Source organism: Apiospora aurea (assembly GCF_038362705.1).
Source record: "Apiospora aurea strain CBS 24483 chromosome Unknown utg000004l_segment0_segment0, whole genome shotgun sequence".
In the NCBI taxonomy this organism is placed as follows: domain Eukaryota; kingdom Fungi; phylum Ascomycota; class Sordariomycetes; order Amphisphaeriales; family Apiosporaceae; genus Apiospora; species Apiospora aurea.
The window spans coordinates 980,164-1,001,875 of record NW_027117391.1 but is presented as its reverse complement, the minus strand read 5'-3'; the positions used below and the strand labels follow the sequence as shown (position 1 = coordinate 1,001,875).

The following is a 21,712-nucleotide window of genomic DNA, read 5'->3' as shown; positions in this document are numbered from 1 at the left end:
CAACACGGCCCAGATGGCTACACGCGAACCCGTTACCACAGACTGGATTACCCCGTCGCTCGCTTGAAGGTGTGTAATAACCCAATCTCTGATGATGGACCCTGCGCCTCTCGTGTCCGGACTGTACCGTACAGCAGGTTACCCCCATAAGATCGTTAGCGATCGACGGCATCCTGGTGAAAGAAAGCTACTCCACTGCTCGAGCGCTACGGATGTATGATCCATCTCAACATGAGGCTCATCTATCTCCTTCTGGCTTTGAGCGGCCTCTGTGCAGGAGCTGCTCTGAGAGAGCGGCACGTGTTGGCGGAAGTGAAGGAGTTGCCTAAAGGGTGGGAGTTCGAAAGGAAGGCGGAAGCGGATGATAGCATGGTACTGTCCGTCCACCTTCGCCAACCGCAGATGGCGGCGCTCAAGGATCGCCTTGATGCCATCAGCAACCCGGAACATGGCGACTATGGTTCCCACCTCACGCGGGAGGAACTGGAGAGATACCGCGCCCCAGGCTCGAGCGCAGTGGATTCGGTTGACAGATGGCTGCGGGCTCATGGTGTTGAGAACCCCAAATTCAGGGGCTCTTCCATCAATTTCGCCGCCCCGGTCGCGGTGATCAATGCCCTCTTGAGCGCAGACGTGGCCGAGTACTCCTTCGAGGGATCCATGCCGAGCTTGAGATCCCTGTCACACTCGGTTCCTGCGCATCTCGCAGATCATATTGACTTGGTTCATCCAATATCGCATTTCACACCTCTGGCCAAGAAACGGGCAGATCCGCGGGACATGGCCCACATCCCGAAGGTCCGCGACCGACAAGAAAAGGAATGCCCGTCCTCCGTCACACCCGGATGCCTGCGCCAACTTTTCGGGCTCCCAGCCGTGCCGAAAGGATCCCAGAACTTCTCCCTCGCGCGCATCGGCATCGCAGGCTTCCTCGACCAGTACGTTCACTACGCCGACACCGACGTCTTCTTCCAGAAGTACGCGCCCTACGTCAACACCAAGAGCAGCAGCAACACCAGCAGCAACAGTTTCGACGTGGCGCTGGTAAACGGGGGCCAGAACCCCCAACTCCCCTCTAGCGGCGCCGGCACCGAAGCCAGCCTCGACATCGAGTACGCCGTCGCCCTGGCATGGCCCGCGCGCGTGACCTACCTCTCGACCGGCGGCCGCGGCACCAAACTCGACGACACCGGCGCCCCCTCGGACCGCAGCGACAACGAGCCCTACCTCGCGCTCCTCGAGCACCTCCTGTCCCTCCCCGATTCTTCTCCTAACTTCCCGCACGTCCTGAGCGTCTCCTACGCCGACGACGAGCAGTCCGTGCCCCGCGCCTACGCGGAGCGCGTCTGCCACCTCTTCGCGCAGCTCGCGGCGCGCGGGACGACGACGCTCGTCGCGACGGGCGACGGCGGCGTGAGGGGCACGGGGCAGGCGGCTCAGTGCGTCAGCAACGACGGCCAGGGCCGGCCCATGTTCATTCCAACGTTCCCCGCGAGCTGCCCGTACGTGACGGCCGTGGGCGCGACGCTGGCGAGCGGGGGCCCGCCGTTCGAGGCGGCGTCGTTCAGTGCGGGGGGTTCAGTAACTACTTCCCGGTTCCCCGGTGGCAGCGTAGCGACGCGGCGTCGTATGTGGCTGCCATGGGGCCTTTGCATGCGGGGTTCTATAACTCGAGCGGACGCGCGGTGCCTGATCTTAGCACGATCGGGATCAACTACTTGATCCAGTGGGCCGGGCTGCAGACCAGCATCCTGGGCACCAGCGCGAGCACGCCCGTCATCGCGGCCCTGATTGCGCTCATCGACGATGCGCGGCTCAAGGCGGGCAAGTCCAGTTTGGGTTGGCTGAACCCCGCGCTGTACACGAGCGCGGCGGTGCGGGCGGCGTTGGATGATGTGGTGGGCGGCACCAGTCGGCAGTGCGTATACCACGACGATGTGGAGTTTGGCTATGAGGCGACGAAGGGATACGACTGTGTCACGGGGCTCGGGTCGATAGAGAGCTTTGACAAGTTGTATGAGGCACTATATACAGTAGAGGGCGGTAAGCCAGACAAGTAGGGACGCTTTAGTAAGAGGTAACGATCAATCACAGTTTATGTACAGTCGGCGGGTGCGGCGCTGGTGGTCGAGGAGCCGCTAGCCATTATGATAAGGGGAACTCATTGCTAGCACTCCGAGGTATAAGTAACTTGACTAGTGAGTGCATCTTTTTGAAATTGCCTGCCCGCTTATAACTAAGCCGACAAACTGACACAGCCGGTAGAGCTGTCCTCCATGAAGATACCGCCGTAGATGATGCCCTCGTCAATGTCGGCCTCCTGGGTGCCCTGCTTAGGGTCGCCATTGCCGCCGAGACCCTTCTTGAGGACGCCGAAGTGGAACTGGCCCTGGCCGCTGTTGTCGTTGGCGAGGGCCTTGGTCTGCTCCTTGAGGGCGGCGGTGCCCTGCGAGTAGAAAACCTGGGTAGTCCTGGAACGAATGTCAGCACTGATCAAAGCGCAAGGAGCCATTCTTCTTGGTGCGTGAGTGTACTTACTTCTTGTCAAAGTCGTTAGTGACGGCAAAGTTATGGAACACCCCCTCCGTGAACTTGGTGCTGAACAGCGTCTGCAGCGGCTGGCTGTTGACGTTGCCAAACAGCTGCAGCGTGTCCGGGTCCGCCGCGGCGTCGCCGCCCATGATGGCGCCCGTCTTGAGGACGAACTGGTTGGTGCTGAACGCGGCGTCCTCGAGGAACACGAGCTGGTACTCGTGCGTCAGGTTCAGGGGGCGGGCCGCGTCCTTCATGACGCTGAAGTGCAGCGTCTTGACCCCCGTCGTCGACGCGTCCGTGCCCGTGTTGCTCGCGATGAGCAGCTCGGCGCGCCGGAAGCCGACCTGCACGTTGGTCGCGCTGGGCTCGAAGATGGACTGGTCGTTGATGGTGACCTCCAGGGGGGCGGGTTTTGGCGTCGAACTGTCGCAACCATTAGCGGCCATCTTGGACTTGGGACTCGGTCAAGTCGGGGGGGTGGGCTTACCAGAGACCCGTTCACGGCGGGCGTCTTGACGACCTCGCTGAGCTTCAGGCCCTTGCCGACGACGTTGGACGGGTTGAAGATGCCGTTCTCGGCGTCGAACTTTGCGGCCGCGAAGCCGGTGGGCACGCGGCCGTCGAATTGGAGCTTGCATTTCTGCGAGGCGCCGAGGCTGGCGAGCGACGCCAAGGCGACGAGGAGGGAGGATCGGGTGTACATCTTTGAAACGGGATTATGAAAAGAGTGGAATAATACGGGGTACCAGTACCCGAGAAAGAAAGAATGATGCGTATCAAAAACGTGTAAAGAGCGACGAGAGTGGCAGAGGATAGGACCTTGATTGAGTGTGAACATAGTTCAGCTAGGAGACAGGACGATACGGGAACTATATGCACCACCGCTGGGCGCGGCTATCCCGTTCCGCTGGCTCGATTCGTCTCATGTTCGACAGATCGATCTGATTGAGGGGATTCCATTTACTCTGTCCGGGCCAGACCGCAAAAGAGACAGTAGGGATCCTTGGCCCTGAGCACTTGCATTAGGTTTGGGCCGGGGTTTCATGCAGAGTTCTCGAACAGCAGCAGTGCCCCCCGGGTTTCCTGAAACCCCTGTTCGCGTCTGGCATGACCCCGGTCCCAAAAGCCTTGGGAGATCAAACGGGCATGCATCCACATGCCAGTCTCACGAAGTCTCGAAGCGGCATAGGCGACAATCCGGCGCTGTCGTCGCTAAATTAGTACGAGAACTTTATTTTGACAGGTTCTCCGTCGTATTTCTTTTTCGTTCGCGAGTTTCTTCGCGGTCGTCGGCGAGGAAGAGTCTGCATCTGGCAAGTGCGCGGACGGTAGTTATGTGGTATGAGCAGATCCCGACACGAATATCGCACAGGTGCGAGGCATTGGGCTTCATAACCATACAGTAATGCCCCTCGATTGCATCTCCAAAGATCTCCTCCATCGCCAAACGTCCCAACCTCGGTGCGGTTTCCACGACTCAATTAGCAGGATGCAGGGATACGTAGAGTTTGTCATATCATCCAAACTCAAAAGGGCTACCCCTACCGATTTGACACAAATTCCGCCAAGTAGGAGACAGAAAAACTTAATCAATCCAGTGAAGTCGACAGTGACCATTGCGGCAAAGCCTCTAGGTATGAAAAGGGGGTTGCGCCAAGGACGCTACAGGTGACCAAAGTGCACGTGTTCTTGGTCGAACGGATTTATAATATATGGGCTCTCCCATCGTGTCACTGCATCAGGTGAACAGGCAGGGGTAAAGGAGCAAGCCGGTCTCAGCACGAAGGGTCGGACCGATGGGATATCCGAGATGTGCCTCGGTGCGCCACTGCCAGCGGTCGGCGACTTCCGGGGCAAAGGGGCGCTAAAGTATACGAGGAACAAGTCAGACGTTTTACGTACGATGCTTTCATTCAACAGGCTCGCCGACGCGCAAGGTTTCGAGGAAAAGAAGGGTTTTGTAACCATGTAACCTCGTTACTTTTCTCGGAACGCCAAGGCAGTGTCAAAAGGCGGGAAGTCACGATACTAGTCAAGGCTGTCGCGGCTTGACCGAATGTCGGTACTGCAAAGCCCGGCTCTCGCTCAAAGTACTAAGTGACACCAATGAATTACCAGCTCCGCATCCTTGTCGTTCGACTCGACGGAGGATCATCCCCGGCCCCGCGGCTTCTTGGACTCATATCTCCAGCCCCGATGCACTGGTTGGCATCCACGTGGGACCCGAGGAGATGGTCGCCCGAGAGCAGGGTGGGGAGGAAGGCTTCGGCCCAGTATGAGCGATTGCGTAGGGGGCCGTTAACTTACATGGTATAGGTGGCATATAAGACATAGTCCTGGATGCTCCCACCATCAGGACGACTCGCGGCAGGATATAGATCGGAGCAAACATGAAACTCCATGTTATGGTCACAATGCTGCCCGGGCTGAAGAACGATGGCTATTCCGAGACATGGTGTTAACATAAGGTGGCGAGAATAAAACCTCAAAGTAGACACCAGATACGGAACCTGGAAGCTCGCCGGTGTACGGGGCTACGTCTGTAGGAAAGAGCATCTCCCATCCGGCCAAGTAGATAGCTCCGAACAAAGAGCCCCTAAAGACCATGTCGCCTACATAGGGCAGCTGGTCATATGTGCCGGTCAATCTGTTACCCGTCGGGATCCGGGTGCAATTACTATATCTGCATCAGAATCGCGCGCTAAGAAGGAAATATCATCCCGAAGATACCGCCTCATAGGCAAGTCGAGCTAATCAAAACGGCCATGGCGCATCAACCCTCTCCGGCTTGCATAGTTGTTTTAACGTGGCCAGAACGATAATAAGAGACATTAATCAAATGATACAATATGAGAGAAGGTCCCGTAACAGTTTTTTGAAACTTCCACATCTGGTACGTCGACCGTCTAAGACTTGTACATCTAACGCCTGAAGAACTCTGGCCAGACAATGCAAACCTCATATTTTTTAGAACACGGTCAAGGGTTAGCAGAGTTCTACCTAGAATAATGACCGGTCCGAATAGAACCAGCACACCATTCGAGATATCGGGCATATTACCCTGACCCGCAGGTCGGCATTGCCGGATACCATGATCTACATCCCCGTCGGATAGTCGTAAGATCACATCTACGCTCCTAGCAAGTATTTTGTGATATGGCGCATCTTCATAAATAAGTTCAAGCCATGGACCTGGTGGTACGTTGCACATTGTTCAAGTAAGAAGTACGACATGTGAGAAATATAATGAAACATTACCATTGCTCTAGAAATCCTATTTGAAGTATTATGTATGTCTAATCTATGTAGCGATACCACGGATGTCTATCCCCCAGCTTATTAACCTCCTCCGCGGACCTCCCCTCAAATAAGTAATCCCGCCCGCCCCGCGCACGCAGGTAGTTCTCCTGCCGCAGCTTGTAGCTGACCACGGTAAAGATGACGGCGGCGTAGAAGATGCAGCCCGCGGTGACGGAGTGCCCGAGGACGAACCGCGGCCCGTACTGCGGCAGGTACAAAAAGGGCGAGTAGATGCCCGCCAGGTTGCCCACCATCTGGATGGTCCCCTGCCCCGCGGCCCGCTTGTAGTGGCTGGGCAGGTTGTTCGCGACCCAGCTTATGGGCATGCCGACGGATACGAAGAGCCCGCCCGCCACGACCAGACAGCCCACGTACTGGACGCGCGGCGCCTCGCGCCCGCCCGTGCCGAGGAGGATGGCGTAGCCCGCGATGCTGAACATGCAGCCGCCCACGACGAAGCCGCCGCGGTGGCCGAGCCGGTCGCTGAAGCAGGCCGCGAGCAGGTACGTGAGCGCGCCGAAGAAGTAGCAGGGGATGGACAGCAGCTGCGACTCGATCGGGCCGAAGCCCATGGCGTGGATGATGGTGGGCAGGAAGCTGCTGTAGCTGTACAGCATGGACGCGACGCCGACCTGCGCGACGGCCATGACGAGCACCTTCCAGTCGCGCCACGCCGCGAAGACCTGGTCCCACTGGATGATGCCCCGCGAGTCCGAGACGCCAAGGTGGGTGCCGTCGAGCTGCCGCCGGATCGAGAGGAAGGTCTTGTCCTTGGCGGTCAGGTACGTGGCCTCCTCGGGCGTGTTGGCGAGCAGGAAGTACGAGATGGCGCCCAGGATGATGGAGGGGATGCCTTCGATGACCAGGAGCCATCGCCAGGCCTGCATGCCGCCGCGTTGGTTGAGGTTACTAATGGCGTAGCCGAGCAGGCCCGCGATGGAACCGGCGAAGGCGGTGGTGGCGAAGAGGTAGCAGATGCGCGTCCCGAGCTCGCGCCGCCGGTAGAAGAAGGTGAAGTACAGGCAAACGGTAGCGAAGTAGCCTGCCTCGAACAGACCCAGCAGGAGGCGCAGAACGAAGAACTCGTGCTTGGTCCGGACAAGTCCGATGCATGAAGAAGTAAGACCCCAACCTATCGACAGTATCGGGACTCGTATGAGCAGCGAGAGTTAGTAAGACGTAATCTAACACCTCCTGAAGACCTTCAAAGTCTTAGGACCACTCACTGAAGCGTCGAGGCTGGAGCTAAAAGGGGGAGCGTTGTCAATATCCTCTTCTTCTGTCCCAGAATCGCCATCCTGGGGCTCCTTACCTTTTTCACAACCAAGCTCGCCGGCGTGATGCCCAGCACGTAAGTGATGAAAAGACAGGAGACAGCGAACGGAAAGTCTTTACCCTGCATCCCCAGTTCCTGCTCCAGACCGTACAGCCGAGCATTTCCTACACATGTCGTGTTAAAACCGGCAACTTCTTCCCCCGTTTCTTCCAATACTGGCATCAGTTGTACTCACCGATGTTTATGCGGTCCATGAAGCAGCAGAGGTACAAGAGGATAATTATGGGCAAAATGTAGAGGTCAAACTTCCGCACCAGCCGCGCCTCGTCCGCGCGGCTCATCTCCTGCCCGAACCGGTTCTCGGACAGCTCCAGCGCCGCCTCGACGGGCTCCCGCTTGGCCGTCGCCAGCGCGGCGATGATCTTGCTCGCGACCTCCTCGCGGTCCATGCAGTCGGTGCGGAGCCTGGCGGTGCCGCCGCCGTTGACGGCGACGATGGAGAAGCCGTTGGAGTCGCGGAGGTGGAAAATGTGGTCCTCCGGGGCCGCCGCCGACGACGCCGTCTCGTGCGACTGCGAGGCGGAGCTGTCCTGAATCTCCATGGCGTCAAGCGGGCGGTGTCTTTCTATTCGTTAGAATCTGGTCCTCCTCCACGCGGGACTGAGTGAGCGCCCCAGCAGCGAATGGTAGCAAGCGAGACAGTGTGTGCGATCGTCGTGTTTGATGCAGGGAAGAAGAAAGGCAGCTGCGGGTCGTCAGGGTCCCGTCGGCAAGCCATGTCGTCAAACCGGCACATGGGCGACAGCGAAGATTGGAGAAACTTCGCCGACGGGTAGAGTGGCTAGTCGGGCGAAGTCTAAAAGGGGCCTAGCTCCACTCCACTGCTGGGCGAAACGGGAGGCACTGATTCGGGCATGGAAAGCTTCGCAGAGTGGCTGCACTGTCATGCGCTTTATCTTGAGTTCATCCGATGACTCCGAGCCGATGATAAGGTGCCTAGGCTTGCCAGAAAATCTCTTATTCCCTCTCGTGCCATGTCGTCGCAACATGCTTTCGAAGAATCCTGCATATTGATTTCTTGGCTCGGCATTTCCAGAATGAAGCTGGCCGGCATCTTGCAGATTCATGCATCTTCCCGTTGACAGCGAAAGCCGAAATTCCGGACACAATGCGAACACTTTTGCCCTCGTTTGGAGGCGCTCGGATGGGGAAAGTTTGCGCCGGCCTCTATAGCGTGGGGTATTACTCGTGCTTTACGACCGGGTCTAGCGCCGGTCGAACTTTTAGTAAGACTATGGAGATAAGAGCCTGGATGGGCCGACCCGGGCAGCACGGCCTTTCTACTACTTAATAGTCCGATTCTCGACCAGATATCGATATCTGAGAGCTGTGCAGATGCCGCGCCATCGCTATGTCTTCTTGAAGGAGTAGGTTGATGGGCGCTACCATAGGCTTCTGGCTCGAGCTGCTTGGTTCAGCTTGGCTTACCTTGCTCCGTCCCCTTTGCACCCTCGCTTCCAATTACTGAGTCCATTTCACCGTCATCTTCCAAGTTCTTCTCACATTCCCCCTTTTCGATCTGACTAGCCGAGCCTGTCGCCCCAATCATTCCAAAATACCACTTGATCTTATTCTGGAAACCACCGGGAGGTTTTCCACACGCCATGGCCTCTTCATCTGTAAGCTTCAGTGAGCATGATCTGATCTGCACTTCCTATATGATCTGGCTTTTCCACGCGAAATAGCGCCAGGTCTATCAGCTTTGGATAACTTACCATCGAGACTCCGAGCCTTTCTTTCCATCATTTTGAGGGCTTCCCGCAGGAAGCTGCGATTGGTGGACTCTCTCGTCATCCACAGTCGCGCGCGGTCCATTGGCGTCACCTTGCCGTACCGATCTTTAAGCCGCGGATCTGCCCCGTTCTCCAACAGGAACCGGATCAGGTCGAGACTCTCAGCACGGTGCAGGCAGGGCCGGCAGTAAGGCGGATACTCGATGCATTCGTGCAGAGGCCGGCCCCGGTACCCGAATTTGTGGTCGGGATCGGGGTGCGTGTAGACCTTGTTCACGCCGTGGCCGTCGGCGAGGGCTTGTCGGGCCCAGGCGAGCTGGTTGTGGGTTGAACCCCCGCGCATTAAGATCTCATGGAAGGGGTATTCGCTTTCGAGGACTGGGGATTCCTCGTATGGATGCTCTCTCCAATTGGCTGGGGAAACGAAACGACCAGTCATGATGTCTTGAGAGTCTAGGTGGAGTTTGCTTCCGTAGACAATCGGATCAATGAGGCGGTGGGCAAGAGGGTGTGATATTGAGTAGGTATGTCGCCAAGAATAGACGAGCGGCACAGCCCTGCTGCCTAAACTCCCAGCAGCCTAAGCCCATTTGTGAGCCTAGCAGTACGAACGCGATATACCGTATTGCAATTCTCAAAACGCGAAAGTTTCGGGTACTTATCTACTTGAGACGTCACTTCCAGCAAATGGGCTGTTAAGGGGGTAGTTCGCGGGAGACGCATCTGTAAGGGGGCGCACCTGGTGCTCACGGCGCCCCTCACGAAGGCAGCCTCAAACCATCGAGGAATTCAAAATCAGATAATCTGATAAACTGACATAAGAAATATATATCTTGGGACTTGCTAAATAAAATTATTCGCGAGACGAGGCACTCCGAATAATGTTTCGTTTCCAGGAAACCGGCCATCGCTAACATAAATACTTCAGGTAGTTCTCCCAGGACCAAATAGTTCCACAGACAATTGTTTCCATTCCTGCTCTTCCATTTCCATCCTTTTCTCGATCATGCCACGCATCGCCATTGTTAGGGGTGCGCGAAAGTGGCTGGGAACACTGTGTCGCTTTACCAAAGCCCTTATCTTTGATATGTAGAGATCCCAGTATTTCCATGCGCCGTCGTCGCTCCCACCATAGTTGTGACACTTTATATATTGGAAGGGCGTGTCCCATCGGTCTTTATCTCCTATATTTGCCGACCATTGAGCAAGTCTGTGGAGGTATCTTGGTAACTCGGCATCGTGGAGGTCGCTTGTATCTAGCCGGCTCAGCCTCGACAGAGGTGGGCAAATAGAATGTTTCTTTTTCCAGTTGAGCTGGGCGGATAGCTTGAGATAGGCCTCGATAATGTTGTTAAAGTCATACCAAGGTGTTGTAGTCGGATGCGGATACACTACCACAAAGCTTGTTGAATACTGTCGGACAAAAGCGGTTGGCAGTTCCATGTTGTACTTACTCGTTAGATGCTTAAAGTAGTCTTCACAGAGACTTTCAACCGATTGAATCATGGACGGCTGGACATCGAGCAAGTCCCCAAGATCTAAGAGCAAGTTTGCTAGGTTTTCGAAATGCCCATCTTGCATACTGTCATGCATACGCATAGACCAGTCACATACCAAGAAAACTATTTGAGACGCAGCCCAATCTTGAGGAAAGCCTAATCAGTATGAATATGTCTTAGTTCCCTCCAACAAGATAGATTTTAGGTGGAATTCAGTACGTACGCTTTGGAGCTTGGGTCAGGGCTTTAGCTAGACGGCTCTTCCCCCTTGGTTTCTGTTTGCTTCTGCATCTGCGGCATCCAAGGGTGAAAGGCTAGTTGAGCTTGAGACATCAAAAACGTAGTACTCTCTTATCCCACCTATAGTGTGGTACCACTCGTGTAGTTGCTTAAGCTCGGAGTCGTCAAGGTGGATATTATACCATTTAGATTTGTCTTCCTTAAGTCCCCCGACCTCACAAACTTGGTTGAGTTACTATCCGATGGTACGTCAGGAGCCGACATTTTCGATGGCGATGTAAGAATATACGAATAGTATTTATTTTTCGGTCCTGTGGATAAATTCGTGAGATATTACGGGGCTAGGAGAAGCGGTTTATTTTCAACTATTCCAAAAATCCCGTCCGAGCACCAGTTAAAACGATGATACCTTTATATACCCCGTATTTCTCCGAGGCTGCATGCTAAGCATTGAATGAATGCGGTTGAGTCGTCGTTCCTAACCTGTCAGTTTGGGTGTTTGAAGACATCCGGTGATGTCAAACAAAGGAACTTGGGATCACGAGACCCCAGTCTTTACAACGTCCAACCAACACTCTTACGAGCAAACAGTGCACAGGAATGAGGTAGACCCTGCTACATATGCTTGCAGTTGAGCAAACATAAGAGATAACATGACTGGATGCTGGCCAACAACCACAAGGCCCTAGGTATTTGCTCGCATGGAATGTAATAGCCAACAGGGGGCTCCAGAGAATGTGAAGAGCAAACCTTTGAAATACGCAAGTTTTCCACGTATGCAATCTGACTGCTAGATACTAAAGTCAAATTCCAGTTGCTTCTCGCCGTGGTACACATTGGACTGCTGGGGAAAAGAAAATTCGCTGGTATCTAAAACTATCCCGTAACTGTTATGTTCGCATACCTTGAGTGCTCTGAGGATTTTATAAGGATGGAATTGGTGGTTTGACACAGGAAGGGAGGTATAGGTAGATCCGCATCGGTTTCATGGCCAAACACACCTGCCACCCATAAACAAGAAGAATCGGGAGTTCAGCAGGGCAGTACCTTGCGGGTGAGAGGATATGTAAAGAGGATATGCCACTTAGACCAAGTCTTGCGGCCCAATTCCGGGGTGGGACGGCCGACGTAGTGGAGCGGGTGGTAAATGCCAAGCCCTTGGCATCATTTCCGCTTGGTCTCGATCGTGGTTGCAGCTCTAGCTGGAACCCCCCGGAGTTGATTGAAACAAGCCTACTAGTAGACCCGACTTGGGCGCGGGTGGACCACGATGTTCTTTTTGAGTCTCAGTAGATGCGGTTTTCTATCCCAATGGGGCGGCAGTCATGTGGTGACCGTGTGAACGGGTGCGGATTAGCTGCGTAGCACTGCCAAGCTCCACATGACTCAAGGTGAAATACCCCTGAAAAATGCACGCCTCCCTCGCTGACTGAGTACAAAAGGTAAACAACCCAAGGTTTTCTTTTACGCAGTAATCCCTTGAGCGACATCCCCGCTCGTTTCCCTGCTGCATTTTTCAAGAAACTTCGCCCAGCATGAGAAGCACCAAGACAGTGGTGCTGGCGTCCGCGTCGTTGGCCGCAGCTCAATTCACGCCCACGTTGTCGAACCCGGAGCTGGCCAACTTTTCCGTCATCGCCAACGACTTCTCCGCCATTATTGGGCAAACGCCATCAATCGAACTCATACAGAATGTGACCGAGCCTCTCTTCCATGAGGCGGGCGTCTTCCTCAATGGCACCCTGTACGTCAGCTCGAACCGGATCAAGGTGGCATCGGATCCGGCAACGGCAGATCAGACCATCCTGCTGCACGCCGTGACCAACGTCATGTCTGGCGATCTGGCCAGCATAGCACTGAACCCCATCTCGACTGCTCAAGTGGTCCTCCCCAACGGCGCCACGCAATACGGCGCCTCCGGCCTCATCTTCACGTCGCAAGGTTCCAAGACAGCCAGCGGCGGCGTCTTCGTCATCCCAGACCCAGTGGGCAACCCCAACGTCTCCGTCCCGCTCGTGACGGACTTCCACGGCAAGCCCTTCAACTCCCTCAACGACGTCGCCGTCAACGCCAAAGACGGCAACTCGGTCTGGTTCACGGACCCGGACTACGGCCACGCGCAGGGCGTGCGCGACGCGCCCCAGCTGCCCAACCAGGTCTACCGCTTCGACCCCGCGACCAACGCCACGCGCGCCGTGGCTGACGGCTTCGCCAAGCCCAACGGCCTCGCCTTCGACGCCGAGTTCCGCACCCTGTACGTGACGGACACGGGCGCGACCGAGGCGCCCGACGGGGCCGGGCCCGCCACCATCTACGCGTTCGACGTCGTGGCCGAGGACGGGCCGTTCTTGGCCAACCGCCGCGTGTTCGCGTACGCGCCCAAGGGGGTCCCGGACGGGATCCGCGTCGATAACCAGGGCAATGTCTGGAGCGGCATCGGGTCGGGGCTCGCGGTATGGAACCGTGCGGGCACGTTGCTCGGGCAGGTCATGATTGAGGGCGGCGCGGCGAATTTCGGGTTTGCGCCGAATGGGACGGTGTTTGTGCTTAACGAGACGAAGCTGTGGCGGGTCAGGCTTTCTGGGCCGGCGGTATTATTCTAGCAATGGCACGATAGGTGGGGATATAGTTACATACCAAGAATGGTTTAGTATGATAAGAAATGTGTAGCAGAACATCTAATTGGATGATACCCTACTCTTGGTGTTTTCAAAGGTCACTGAAAATAGTATATATCGTTACTTCTGATCCTAGAGCTGGAGGGAGTAATTTAGCAGACTCTCCATGCTGGCTTGGATTCCAGCTGTGTGGCCCTAATACCCCCGTCCCACCGGGTCACGATGATACCTACCTAGACTGATGATCGGTGTATTGAAACGAGTACAGTCTTTCAGATCTTCTTAACCTATTCCATCCCTTTCCTGGATTCCCAACCATGACAAACGATTACCAACCGTCATCACCTTGGAAAGGGGGGAAGCGGCTCCAGCTGCTCCTTCGTCCGGAAACGGGAGTGGTCATACCCGTAAGCCATGCCATTGCCCTCTTTGTCGAGGTCCAGGTACCCTGGTGCGAACATCTCGAAGAGGGTCCGCCATCGCTCAGGCTACGCTCCCACAAACCGCCCGAGATCGTCCAAGAAGTCGAGGATCCCCCTCTCCATGTTCGTCCTATATCGGAGGGGTCAGTTTAGCGCTTATTGCTCATGATATTCCTAAGTGATGTACTTATGCTACGTTAATCTATTGCATTCGTTTTGCCTGCGCTCTGAGACAGTCGAAGCAGATCCCTGGCAATAAAAGACCCTACCAAAACTAATAGGCTTTGTTCAAACAGTCTACCTCAATCATGCGAAGACTTACAGAGAACTCTGCATGCTGTAAGCTACCTTTGAAAGTTGATAAGCCCCTTTTCTGATTGTTTTTAAACCTTGGCCAGTAGGATTGCGTCCAAGGACCCGGAACAACAACAGTGAAAAGAACATAGCACACAAGTGATAACAGCCTGAGCGACATCCCCCCTAAGGCCATGGGTATCGGCCTTGAAAGGTTGCCTAGTAAATTAGGAGGCCTCAGCCCATAGCAAGCTTCTTGGTATTTAAGTAGCACACAGATCAATAATTCCCTAATTATAACCACGCTTTCTTACTCACATGGCGAAAAAGAAGCGGAAAGCACCGACAGGAGCATTTGTTAGGGACGAGTTTGACGGAACACTTTCCGTTTCCATCCCCACCATCCGAAGAAGACATCTATCTTAAACCACCAGAGCCAACAACAATGCCACCACCATACGACAGGTAAGATATCGCCCACTTGTCATCATGGACAACCATGATGAGATTTTAAAACCTCTTTTACACTTCCCTGCTAGCTAACACAGTTGAAAAAGCATTCTCCGGTCTCGACCCATTACCTTTGTGGTTGGGCCAACCAAAACCGAATTTGTGGTCCATGCCGACGCCATCACCCGACTTTCTAAGCCTCTTCGGGCCTTGGTTGATGGCGATATGAAAGAGGCGAAAGAAAGCCACGTAGTCTGGGACGATGTCGACGACCAGACCTTTGCCCGTTTCATCCAGTGGGCCTACACAGACGAATACGCAACAGCGGAGCCGGAAATACTACTCGATGCGTCAAACATCCAGACAGGAGAATCTTCCACTGCTAGCACCAAAGCGCCACGGGAGCCCGAGAAGTCGCTTTATAGTCTTCAAGACAAGTCAGCCATCACGTTACAGCCCTTGCGTACCTCATGCTCATCTGGATGCAACCCTGCATATGGAACGCCTACTCATTCAACCAATTGCAAAAGGTGTGGTACATACTACACAGGAATTTCGTGCGGCTACTGTGGCAAGATGATCAAGGAACATTGTTCGAAATGCCTAGTGGGGAGCAAAGGTGTCGAAATGGCCAAGGCCTTCACCGCAGGCACGAGTTGGGCAATGATTGGTGCAACCTTTGAGCCAAGGCTAAACTCGGAGGGATGCGAAGACTACAGCAAGGTATCCTCCTGCCACGCCAATCTTTACATAATGGCAGACAAATACGACATTGCTCCCCTGGGCAAGCTCTCAATGCACAAGCTTGGGACAACCCTCAAGACATTCAAGCTGTACCCCAGCCGTATGTCTGACATCTTGTCACTGGCCGAGCTTGTGTTCGAGAATACCCGCGACGGAGACGAGATGCGTTTGATGATCGCTCACTACTGTGCCTGCATCGTGGAAGACCTGGCGAAGTGCGAGAAGTTCCAGCCGACTCTGCAGGCCTATCCGGAATTCAGCTCAGCCCTGATGGCGAAGATGACTGAGAGACTGGACTGAAACTGCGATGTCAGAGAGCCCCTTGTCTGGTTTGCTTATGAGTTTACATATGACATGCTTTGATATAGCGGTGCATGGATAAGGAAAGCTCAGTGCGACGGAGAGTCTGTCTAATCAACTTTGACTTACAGGCCAAGCTTTCAGTCTAGCATTACAGATCAGGATGTTGCTATTGATATAGGTTGAGGGCTTGAATAGATAAACCTAGGAATGAATAATATGAATTTTAAGAGATTACGTTGTGACATAAACTGTTTAGATTAAAATGGAATGGTCGCTCATAGTATATTGGTAAAGATGGTAAATATCTATATATAATCGCTATACCAAAAGCGAAACAATAAAGGACAGAAACAAACAGAAGGAAAGAAAAGAAAAGGAAAAGCACGATGGGAAAGGAGAGGAATGTATAATAGAGACCGTCTGTAACCCCAAAGCCTTACGCGTAACACTATTGCAGCCTTCCATTAATACCCATAGCCTAGATATCGCACGGCAGAGAGCGTTCGGATGGTATATTAAGTGCTAAAGTGCTGTTTAAAGGAAAGAAAGAAAGGATAAAAAAGAAAGGTGTTACCGTGCTAATAAATATATAAATAAAATATTTTACGTAACGTGCTAAACGCGTTAAAGGGCGATCCTTTATCTTTATCCTTTTACGACATACCTTTTAATTAGCTTATTAAGTAGGTTAATTATTTACGTAAATAAAATTAAAGTTATCGTAAATTAATAATCGTAAAGTAAAGGTATTTTAATAATTATTATTTAAAAAATAAAAGTTTTAACTTATTAAAATAAATAACTATAATATATTCCGCTTATAATAATTATTAATATAAATAATAAATATAGCCTTAAGTAAATAATTAATTGCCCCGTAATATATTATAAAATATTTTTAAGCGTAATTAACTAGCTTAGCCTTCTTTTTTTTATACTTTTATTACTACGTATATAAATCCTTATATTACGCTTCGCTTATAAACGCTTATTAATTACGAAATAGTTTATAATTATTACTTTAAACTTATTTTATAAAAATTTTTATATTATTCGACCTATTATATTTATCGGTAAATCGATATTACGCGCTTAAACGGCTTCGTAATATTAATCTTAACATATAAAATTATAAACTTTACCCCCGGTTCTTACGTTATTAATATCGGCGAAAAAAAAAAGTAATAATAACTTTCCCCGTAACCTTATTAAATTACTTTATAAATATAAAAATAATAACGAAATACTCCCGCCCTTAAAAAATTTCCAATAAATTATCGCTATAAATTAAGCTTAGTATAAAAAAAATATTAAAAAAAAGCTCGATATAAAACTAAGCGTATTAAACGCATTTCGCAGCTCGTTTAATTTTTTATTAAGCCCGTTATTACTATTAAAAAGCTCGTTATTACCCCGGCTAAATTCGTTTCTAAGCTTACCGGCATTATTAAAAAGCTCATTATTACGCTTATTAAACTTATCGTTAAACCCGCCGTTAAGCCCGCTATTAAGCCCGCCGAGCTTATTATTAAACCCGTTAAAACTCGTGCCGCTTTTACTATTATAAACGAAGATTAACGTTAAACTATTATAGCCTTTTTAAATACCGCCGTCGCTCGAAATAAACTCTTTATTAATACTAACGTGGTTTACCACTACGCGACGCATATCACTTGGCGACGCACCTTTTCCACTTCTCGACCCTTTTACATAAATTAATTCAACCACAACGCTTAAAATCAATTAAAACTACTCGCTATCCGATTCCTCGCTTGATTCTATATCCTTTTCACATGTTCGCGCATTATGACCTGTCTCGCCGCAAACACCACAGCGCCTTCCACCGGTCGCCCTCCGCTTCGACGAACCCCCATTTTCACCTTCATCGGGCGCTGAACGCTTCCCTTTTGCCTTCTCGTCCTGTAGCTGCTGAGATTCCTCAATAGTAAGGGCTCCTCCAAGCTGGACTCGCGACTTTTTGGCTCTCCGGCGCTTAGAAAGTGCCAAATTAGCCTCCTCCAGCATATGCATCCTATCGCGCATAAGGGTCATTTCATGGGCCATTTTGGTCATACCCTTCGCCATCTGGTCTACCGCATCTAAAATCGGCGTCGGAGAGCTTCCTTGATGGGTAGACACCCTCTTTTTGATATAAGTAGAGTGCTTAGTTGTTTGTTGGGGGTTGGACGGCGTTTGAGGGTCGTAGGTACTGGCCGTCCCTGGACGGGATGGGTTAGGTGTAGGCGTCCGGAGACGCACATTCAGCTTGCTAATTACCTCGTCAGGGTTATGAGGTACTAAACCAGATGCGCTGAATCCAGATTTGATGTTGGCTTCCGTAAAAACAGTAAAATGCGCGGCTTTAAAGGCGATAAAGAACTCGAGCTTGGTAATATGGTTTATAGAAGCCTTGATAAATAGCTCGATTTCTTTCGAATAAGCACGTTTTAAAGGCGAATAAAGTGCTATATCGAGAGGTTGGAGCAAGTGCGATGAATGGGGAGGCATACTAATAGTGATAATATCGTTGTCCTGGCAGTATGCCTCGAATTCGGCCGAAATGTGGCTCTCGTGGCCGTCGAGAATCAGGAGGCGGTAGCGACCCTTCGTCTGCGATCTGGTATGTTTATCGAAGTGTTTGATCCAGTCTAGGCCTGTCTCGTTGTTGGTCCAGCCATTGGAAGTCGGCTTGATCACCCAGTCGCCCGGTAAATCGGTTTCGCGGGACCAGTTCGCGAGGTGATATTGGCCTTGAACGATCAAGAACGGCGGAATGCACCAGCCCTGCGAATTAATGCATTCAATCGCCGTTGACCATTCCCGATTACCAGGCTGGACCGACTTCGCCTTTCCACGCCGCTCGGCGCGTGTTACGACGAGTGTTGACCCGATCATGCCCATCATGAAGCCGGTCTCGTCGAAATTCCAGATGTCTTCGTCGACGATCCCGTATTTCGCCTTTATATTCGCGACCAGCGCAAACCAGGCAGAAATAACTTTAGAATCCTCGCAAAGAGCCCTCTGGTAATCGTACCGACGATTCATTTTGGTCTTCAGGTCCGGGTTGCGGTCGATAAAGCGCCTGACCCAGTGCTTGCCGACGCGGTCGCCGCCGCGCGACGCGGTAAGGAGATTAGCCATATCTTCTACACCAGCGAGATCGGGAGGCATCCCTCGGATATCCAGATCAATTATATGCTTGCGAAGTACCTCCTCTTCAGTTGGATTTATTTTACGTCGTTTCGGTCGGATTTCGCGTTCTGAAGTTCGGCCGTGGATTCGATGGCGTAAAGTTGATTCGGGTATGTTGTAAGCTTTTGCTGCTGCTCTTTGGCTTATTTGATTCGGTCCGTTTCGTGTCGCTTGAATTGCTAAAACTATCCGATCTTCTTGGGATTGATTAGGCATTATGGTTGTGGAGGTATTACGCGTTGAAGTTTAATTGTATTGGAATTGAATTGAGGTGCGTCGCCAAGTGATATGCGTCGCGTAGTGGTAAACCACGTTAACTCGCTTATTTAATTAAACACCCCGATTTTTATTAATTATTAAACCCCTCGGGGCTCTTTAAGTAAAAATTAAAAGTTTATTTAACTTAATAAAACACGCCGTAATATATATATAAACTATTTACGCTTAGTACTTTTTAATACCGTAAAACCTTCCCGCTGCCGTAAAACTCTCGGCTCCGACACTATTAAATACTTTAATTATTATAAATATAATCACGTATACGTATCCTTATAAGCTATTTAATATACTTTAATATATTAATATAATTTAACTACGAAAACCCTGCCCTTATAATTATATATTATATCGCCCGTTACTTTATTAAAAAAACTATTAACTACGCTATTTAAAATAAAAGTAAAATTAATATAAGCTTATTAAAATACTTAATAATTTAATCTCGTTCGCTAATAATATTTATAAAAATAACTTAAAAAATACCGTTATACATTCCGTACACTTATAAACGTTAAAATTATAAACTAAGCCTATTATTTTTATAATAATATTAACGAACCTACCGTTACTAATACTTAATATAAAATTAATAACCCGCTAAACGCCTTACCTATTTTAAACCCTTTATTCACGCCCTCGCGTAATACTAGCTTTAATATACGTAATCGCCCCGTTAAAAAACGTTTCGCCCTTAAAAGCCCTTCGCTTACTTCGGTAAGATTCGATTTTAAAAATCCTTTTATTAATACTAACTTTAAATTAAATTAAATAATTAACCCTCGTCTTATTATTATTAACGTACTACCGTTAATAATATTAAACATTTTATAGCGTTCTTTATTTTTTTTTCGCGTTTAAAATACGTAAATTAATTAAGCTAACGTATTTATTAAAATTTCTCGCGGGCCTTTATACCTTAATAGCTTTTATCCTTCGGGGTTCGACTCCTTAAATTAATAAAAATCCGGTAATTATAATAATTATCCCGCTATCGCTTCGTACCTATTTTTTTATAATATATAATTAAATTATTAAATATCCTATAAATTTAAAAGTTCCCTTTAATGCTTAAACTTAATACGTAAAAGGTTTTTCATTAATTTATTTACTAGTATATCTTTTATAATAAGGTAAATTATTTAAAAAGCTCGCTTTTAATACTTTTATCGTAGTTTAAAGTTTTAAATATTTACGTACTTTAACTTTATAAAAATCCTCTCCTTTTAACTTATAATTAGCCTAATAATCTATTAATTATCGTAGTATATCGAGAACAAGGTATTAAATACTAGCTCTAAATTTTTAAATAAACGCTTAAATATAATTAACTCTTTTACTACTTATTATAAAGCTAATAAGTTTACCTCCGTAGTTAATATAGTAACCGTGTTTTACCGAGCTATTTTTTATATAATTAAACTATTAAATAATATAATAATATATTTATAAAATAATCTACGCGTTTTTAAGTTATTTATAAAAAAAGCGTCGCTTATTATAATTAGCGCTTAAGCGCCGTTTTCCTATTTTCCGAAAAAAATTACTATAAACTTAGTGTTATAAACGTATCGAATATATTAATTAACGGCCTTAAAATGCTCTTTATTAAGGTTTATTAAGAATTTTAATAATTATAAATACGTAAACGTAATATTAAGGCGAACTATAATAAAACTATAAAATAATAACTTAACTCGCTTTTAATAAGCTTTAATCCGCGACTTTAATATTTCGTTAATATATTTTAATAGCTCCTCGATCGGTAAAAGTGTTACTATAACTCGTAATACCTTTAAATTATATTTAATTATTACTTTTTTTAAGTAAGTATCGTGGGATAATTAAAGACGCTTATTAATTTTATCTTTAATTATACGCACGTTAAAATAATAAGCTATATTATTTTAATTTTTAACCTTATATATTTACTTAATATTAACTATTAGCTTATCGGCTTTATTTTGCTTTAATTTTCGATAATAAACTAAGAAGTTATTTATATAAAACACTACGAATATCGTGCGCTTTTTATTATAAAATAAGTAAGGTTCCTTTTTTAAGCTAATAAGGTTTAATTTATAAAGAGTATTAAAAAAGTCGTTATATTATAATAGCGAAGACTCTCTTAACCCGTAAAAAGCTTTACGAAGCTTAATATATATTTTAACCTACTCGTACCTTAAAAGGAGTTTATAATACACCGGTAAGAATCCTTTAATAAAAGTTATATTAAGGAATATATTAATTAACGTAGTTTACCACTACGCAACGTATATTACTTAATAACGCACTTTTTCCACTTCTTAACTTTTTTATATAAATTAATTTAATTATAACGTTTAAAATTAATTAAAACTACTCGCTATTCAATTTTTTGCTTAATTTTATATCTTTTTTATATATTCGCGTATTGTAACCTATTTCGCCGTAAATATCACAGCGCTTTTTACCGGTCGCCCTCCGTTTCGACGAACCCTTATTTTTATTTTTATCGGGCGCTAAACGCTTTTTTTTTACTTTCTCGTTTTATAGCTATTAAAATTTCTTAATAATAAAAGCTCTTTTAAATTAAACTCGCGATTTTTTAGTTCTCCGGCGCTTAAAAAATATTAAATTAGCTTTTTTTAATATATATATTTTATTACGTATAAAAGTTATTTTATAAGCTATTTTAATTATACTTTTCGCTATTTAGTTTATTATATTTAAAATCGGTATTAAAAAGCTTTTTTAATAAATAAACACCCTCTTTTAATATAAATAAAGT

The 21,712-nt window shown here is 48.7% G+C and overlaps 6 protein-coding genes across 6 annotated transcripts; 3 read left to right on the top strand and 3 right to left on the bottom strand.

Annotated features, from left to right (window-relative positions):
• Positions 1-231: 231 nt before the first annotated feature.
• On the top strand, positions 232-2,060 carry PG986_005127 (tripeptidyl-peptidase sed3; the record flags this gene model as incomplete). Its single annotated transcript, XM_066841349.1, has 2 exons — positions 232-1,581; positions 1,611-2,060. The coding sequence occupies 2 exons, from the start codon at positions 232-234 to the stop codon at positions 2,058-2,060; spliced, it is 1,800 nt and encodes a 599-aa protein (XP_066701211.1).
• Positions 2,061-2,236: 176 nt separating this feature from the next.
• Positions 2,237-3,238, bottom strand: PG986_005126 (uncharacterized protein; the record flags this gene model as incomplete). The annotated part of the gene is made up of 3 exons (XM_066841348.1): positions 2,237-2,471; positions 2,539-2,981; positions 3,023-3,238. The coding sequence occupies 3 exons, from the start codon at positions 3,236-3,238 to the stop codon at positions 2,237-2,239; spliced, it is 894 nt and encodes a 297-aa protein (XP_066701210.1).
• A 2,593-nt stretch (positions 3,239-5,831) lies between these two features.
• On the bottom strand, positions 5,832-7,713 carry PG986_005125 (uncharacterized protein; the record flags this gene model as incomplete). The annotated part of the gene is made up of 3 exons (XM_066841347.1): positions 5,832-6,923; positions 7,148-7,275; positions 7,347-7,713. 3 exons carry the CDS (start codon positions 7,711-7,713, stop codon positions 5,832-5,834), a joined length of 1,587 nt encoding a protein of 528 aa, XP_066701209.1.
• A 180-nt stretch (positions 7,714-7,893) lies between these two features.
• On the bottom strand, positions 7,894-9,343 carry PG986_005124 (uncharacterized protein; the record flags this gene model as incomplete). Its single annotated transcript, XM_066841346.1, has 3 exons — positions 7,894-8,174; positions 8,600-8,788; positions 8,887-9,343. The coding sequence occupies 3 exons, from the start codon at positions 9,341-9,343 to the stop codon at positions 7,894-7,896; spliced, it is 927 nt and encodes a 308-aa protein (XP_066701208.1).
• A 2,835-nt stretch (positions 9,344-12,178) lies between these two features.
• On the top strand, positions 12,179-13,246 carry PG986_005123 (uncharacterized protein; the record flags this gene model as incomplete). The annotated part of the gene is made up of 1 exon (XM_066841345.1): positions 12,179-13,246. One exon carries the CDS (start codon positions 12,179-12,181, stop codon positions 13,244-13,246), a length of 1,068 nt encoding a protein of 355 aa, XP_066701207.1.
• A 1,176-nt stretch (positions 13,247-14,422) lies between these two features.
• On the top strand, positions 14,423-15,471 carry PG986_005122 (uncharacterized protein; the record flags this gene model as incomplete). The annotated part of the gene is made up of 3 exons (XM_066841344.1): positions 14,423-14,442; positions 14,535-14,890; positions 15,035-15,471. 3 exons carry the CDS (start codon positions 14,423-14,425, stop codon positions 15,469-15,471), a joined length of 813 nt encoding a protein of 270 aa, XP_066701206.1.
• Between the last annotated feature and the right edge of the window lie 6,241 nt (positions 15,472-21,712).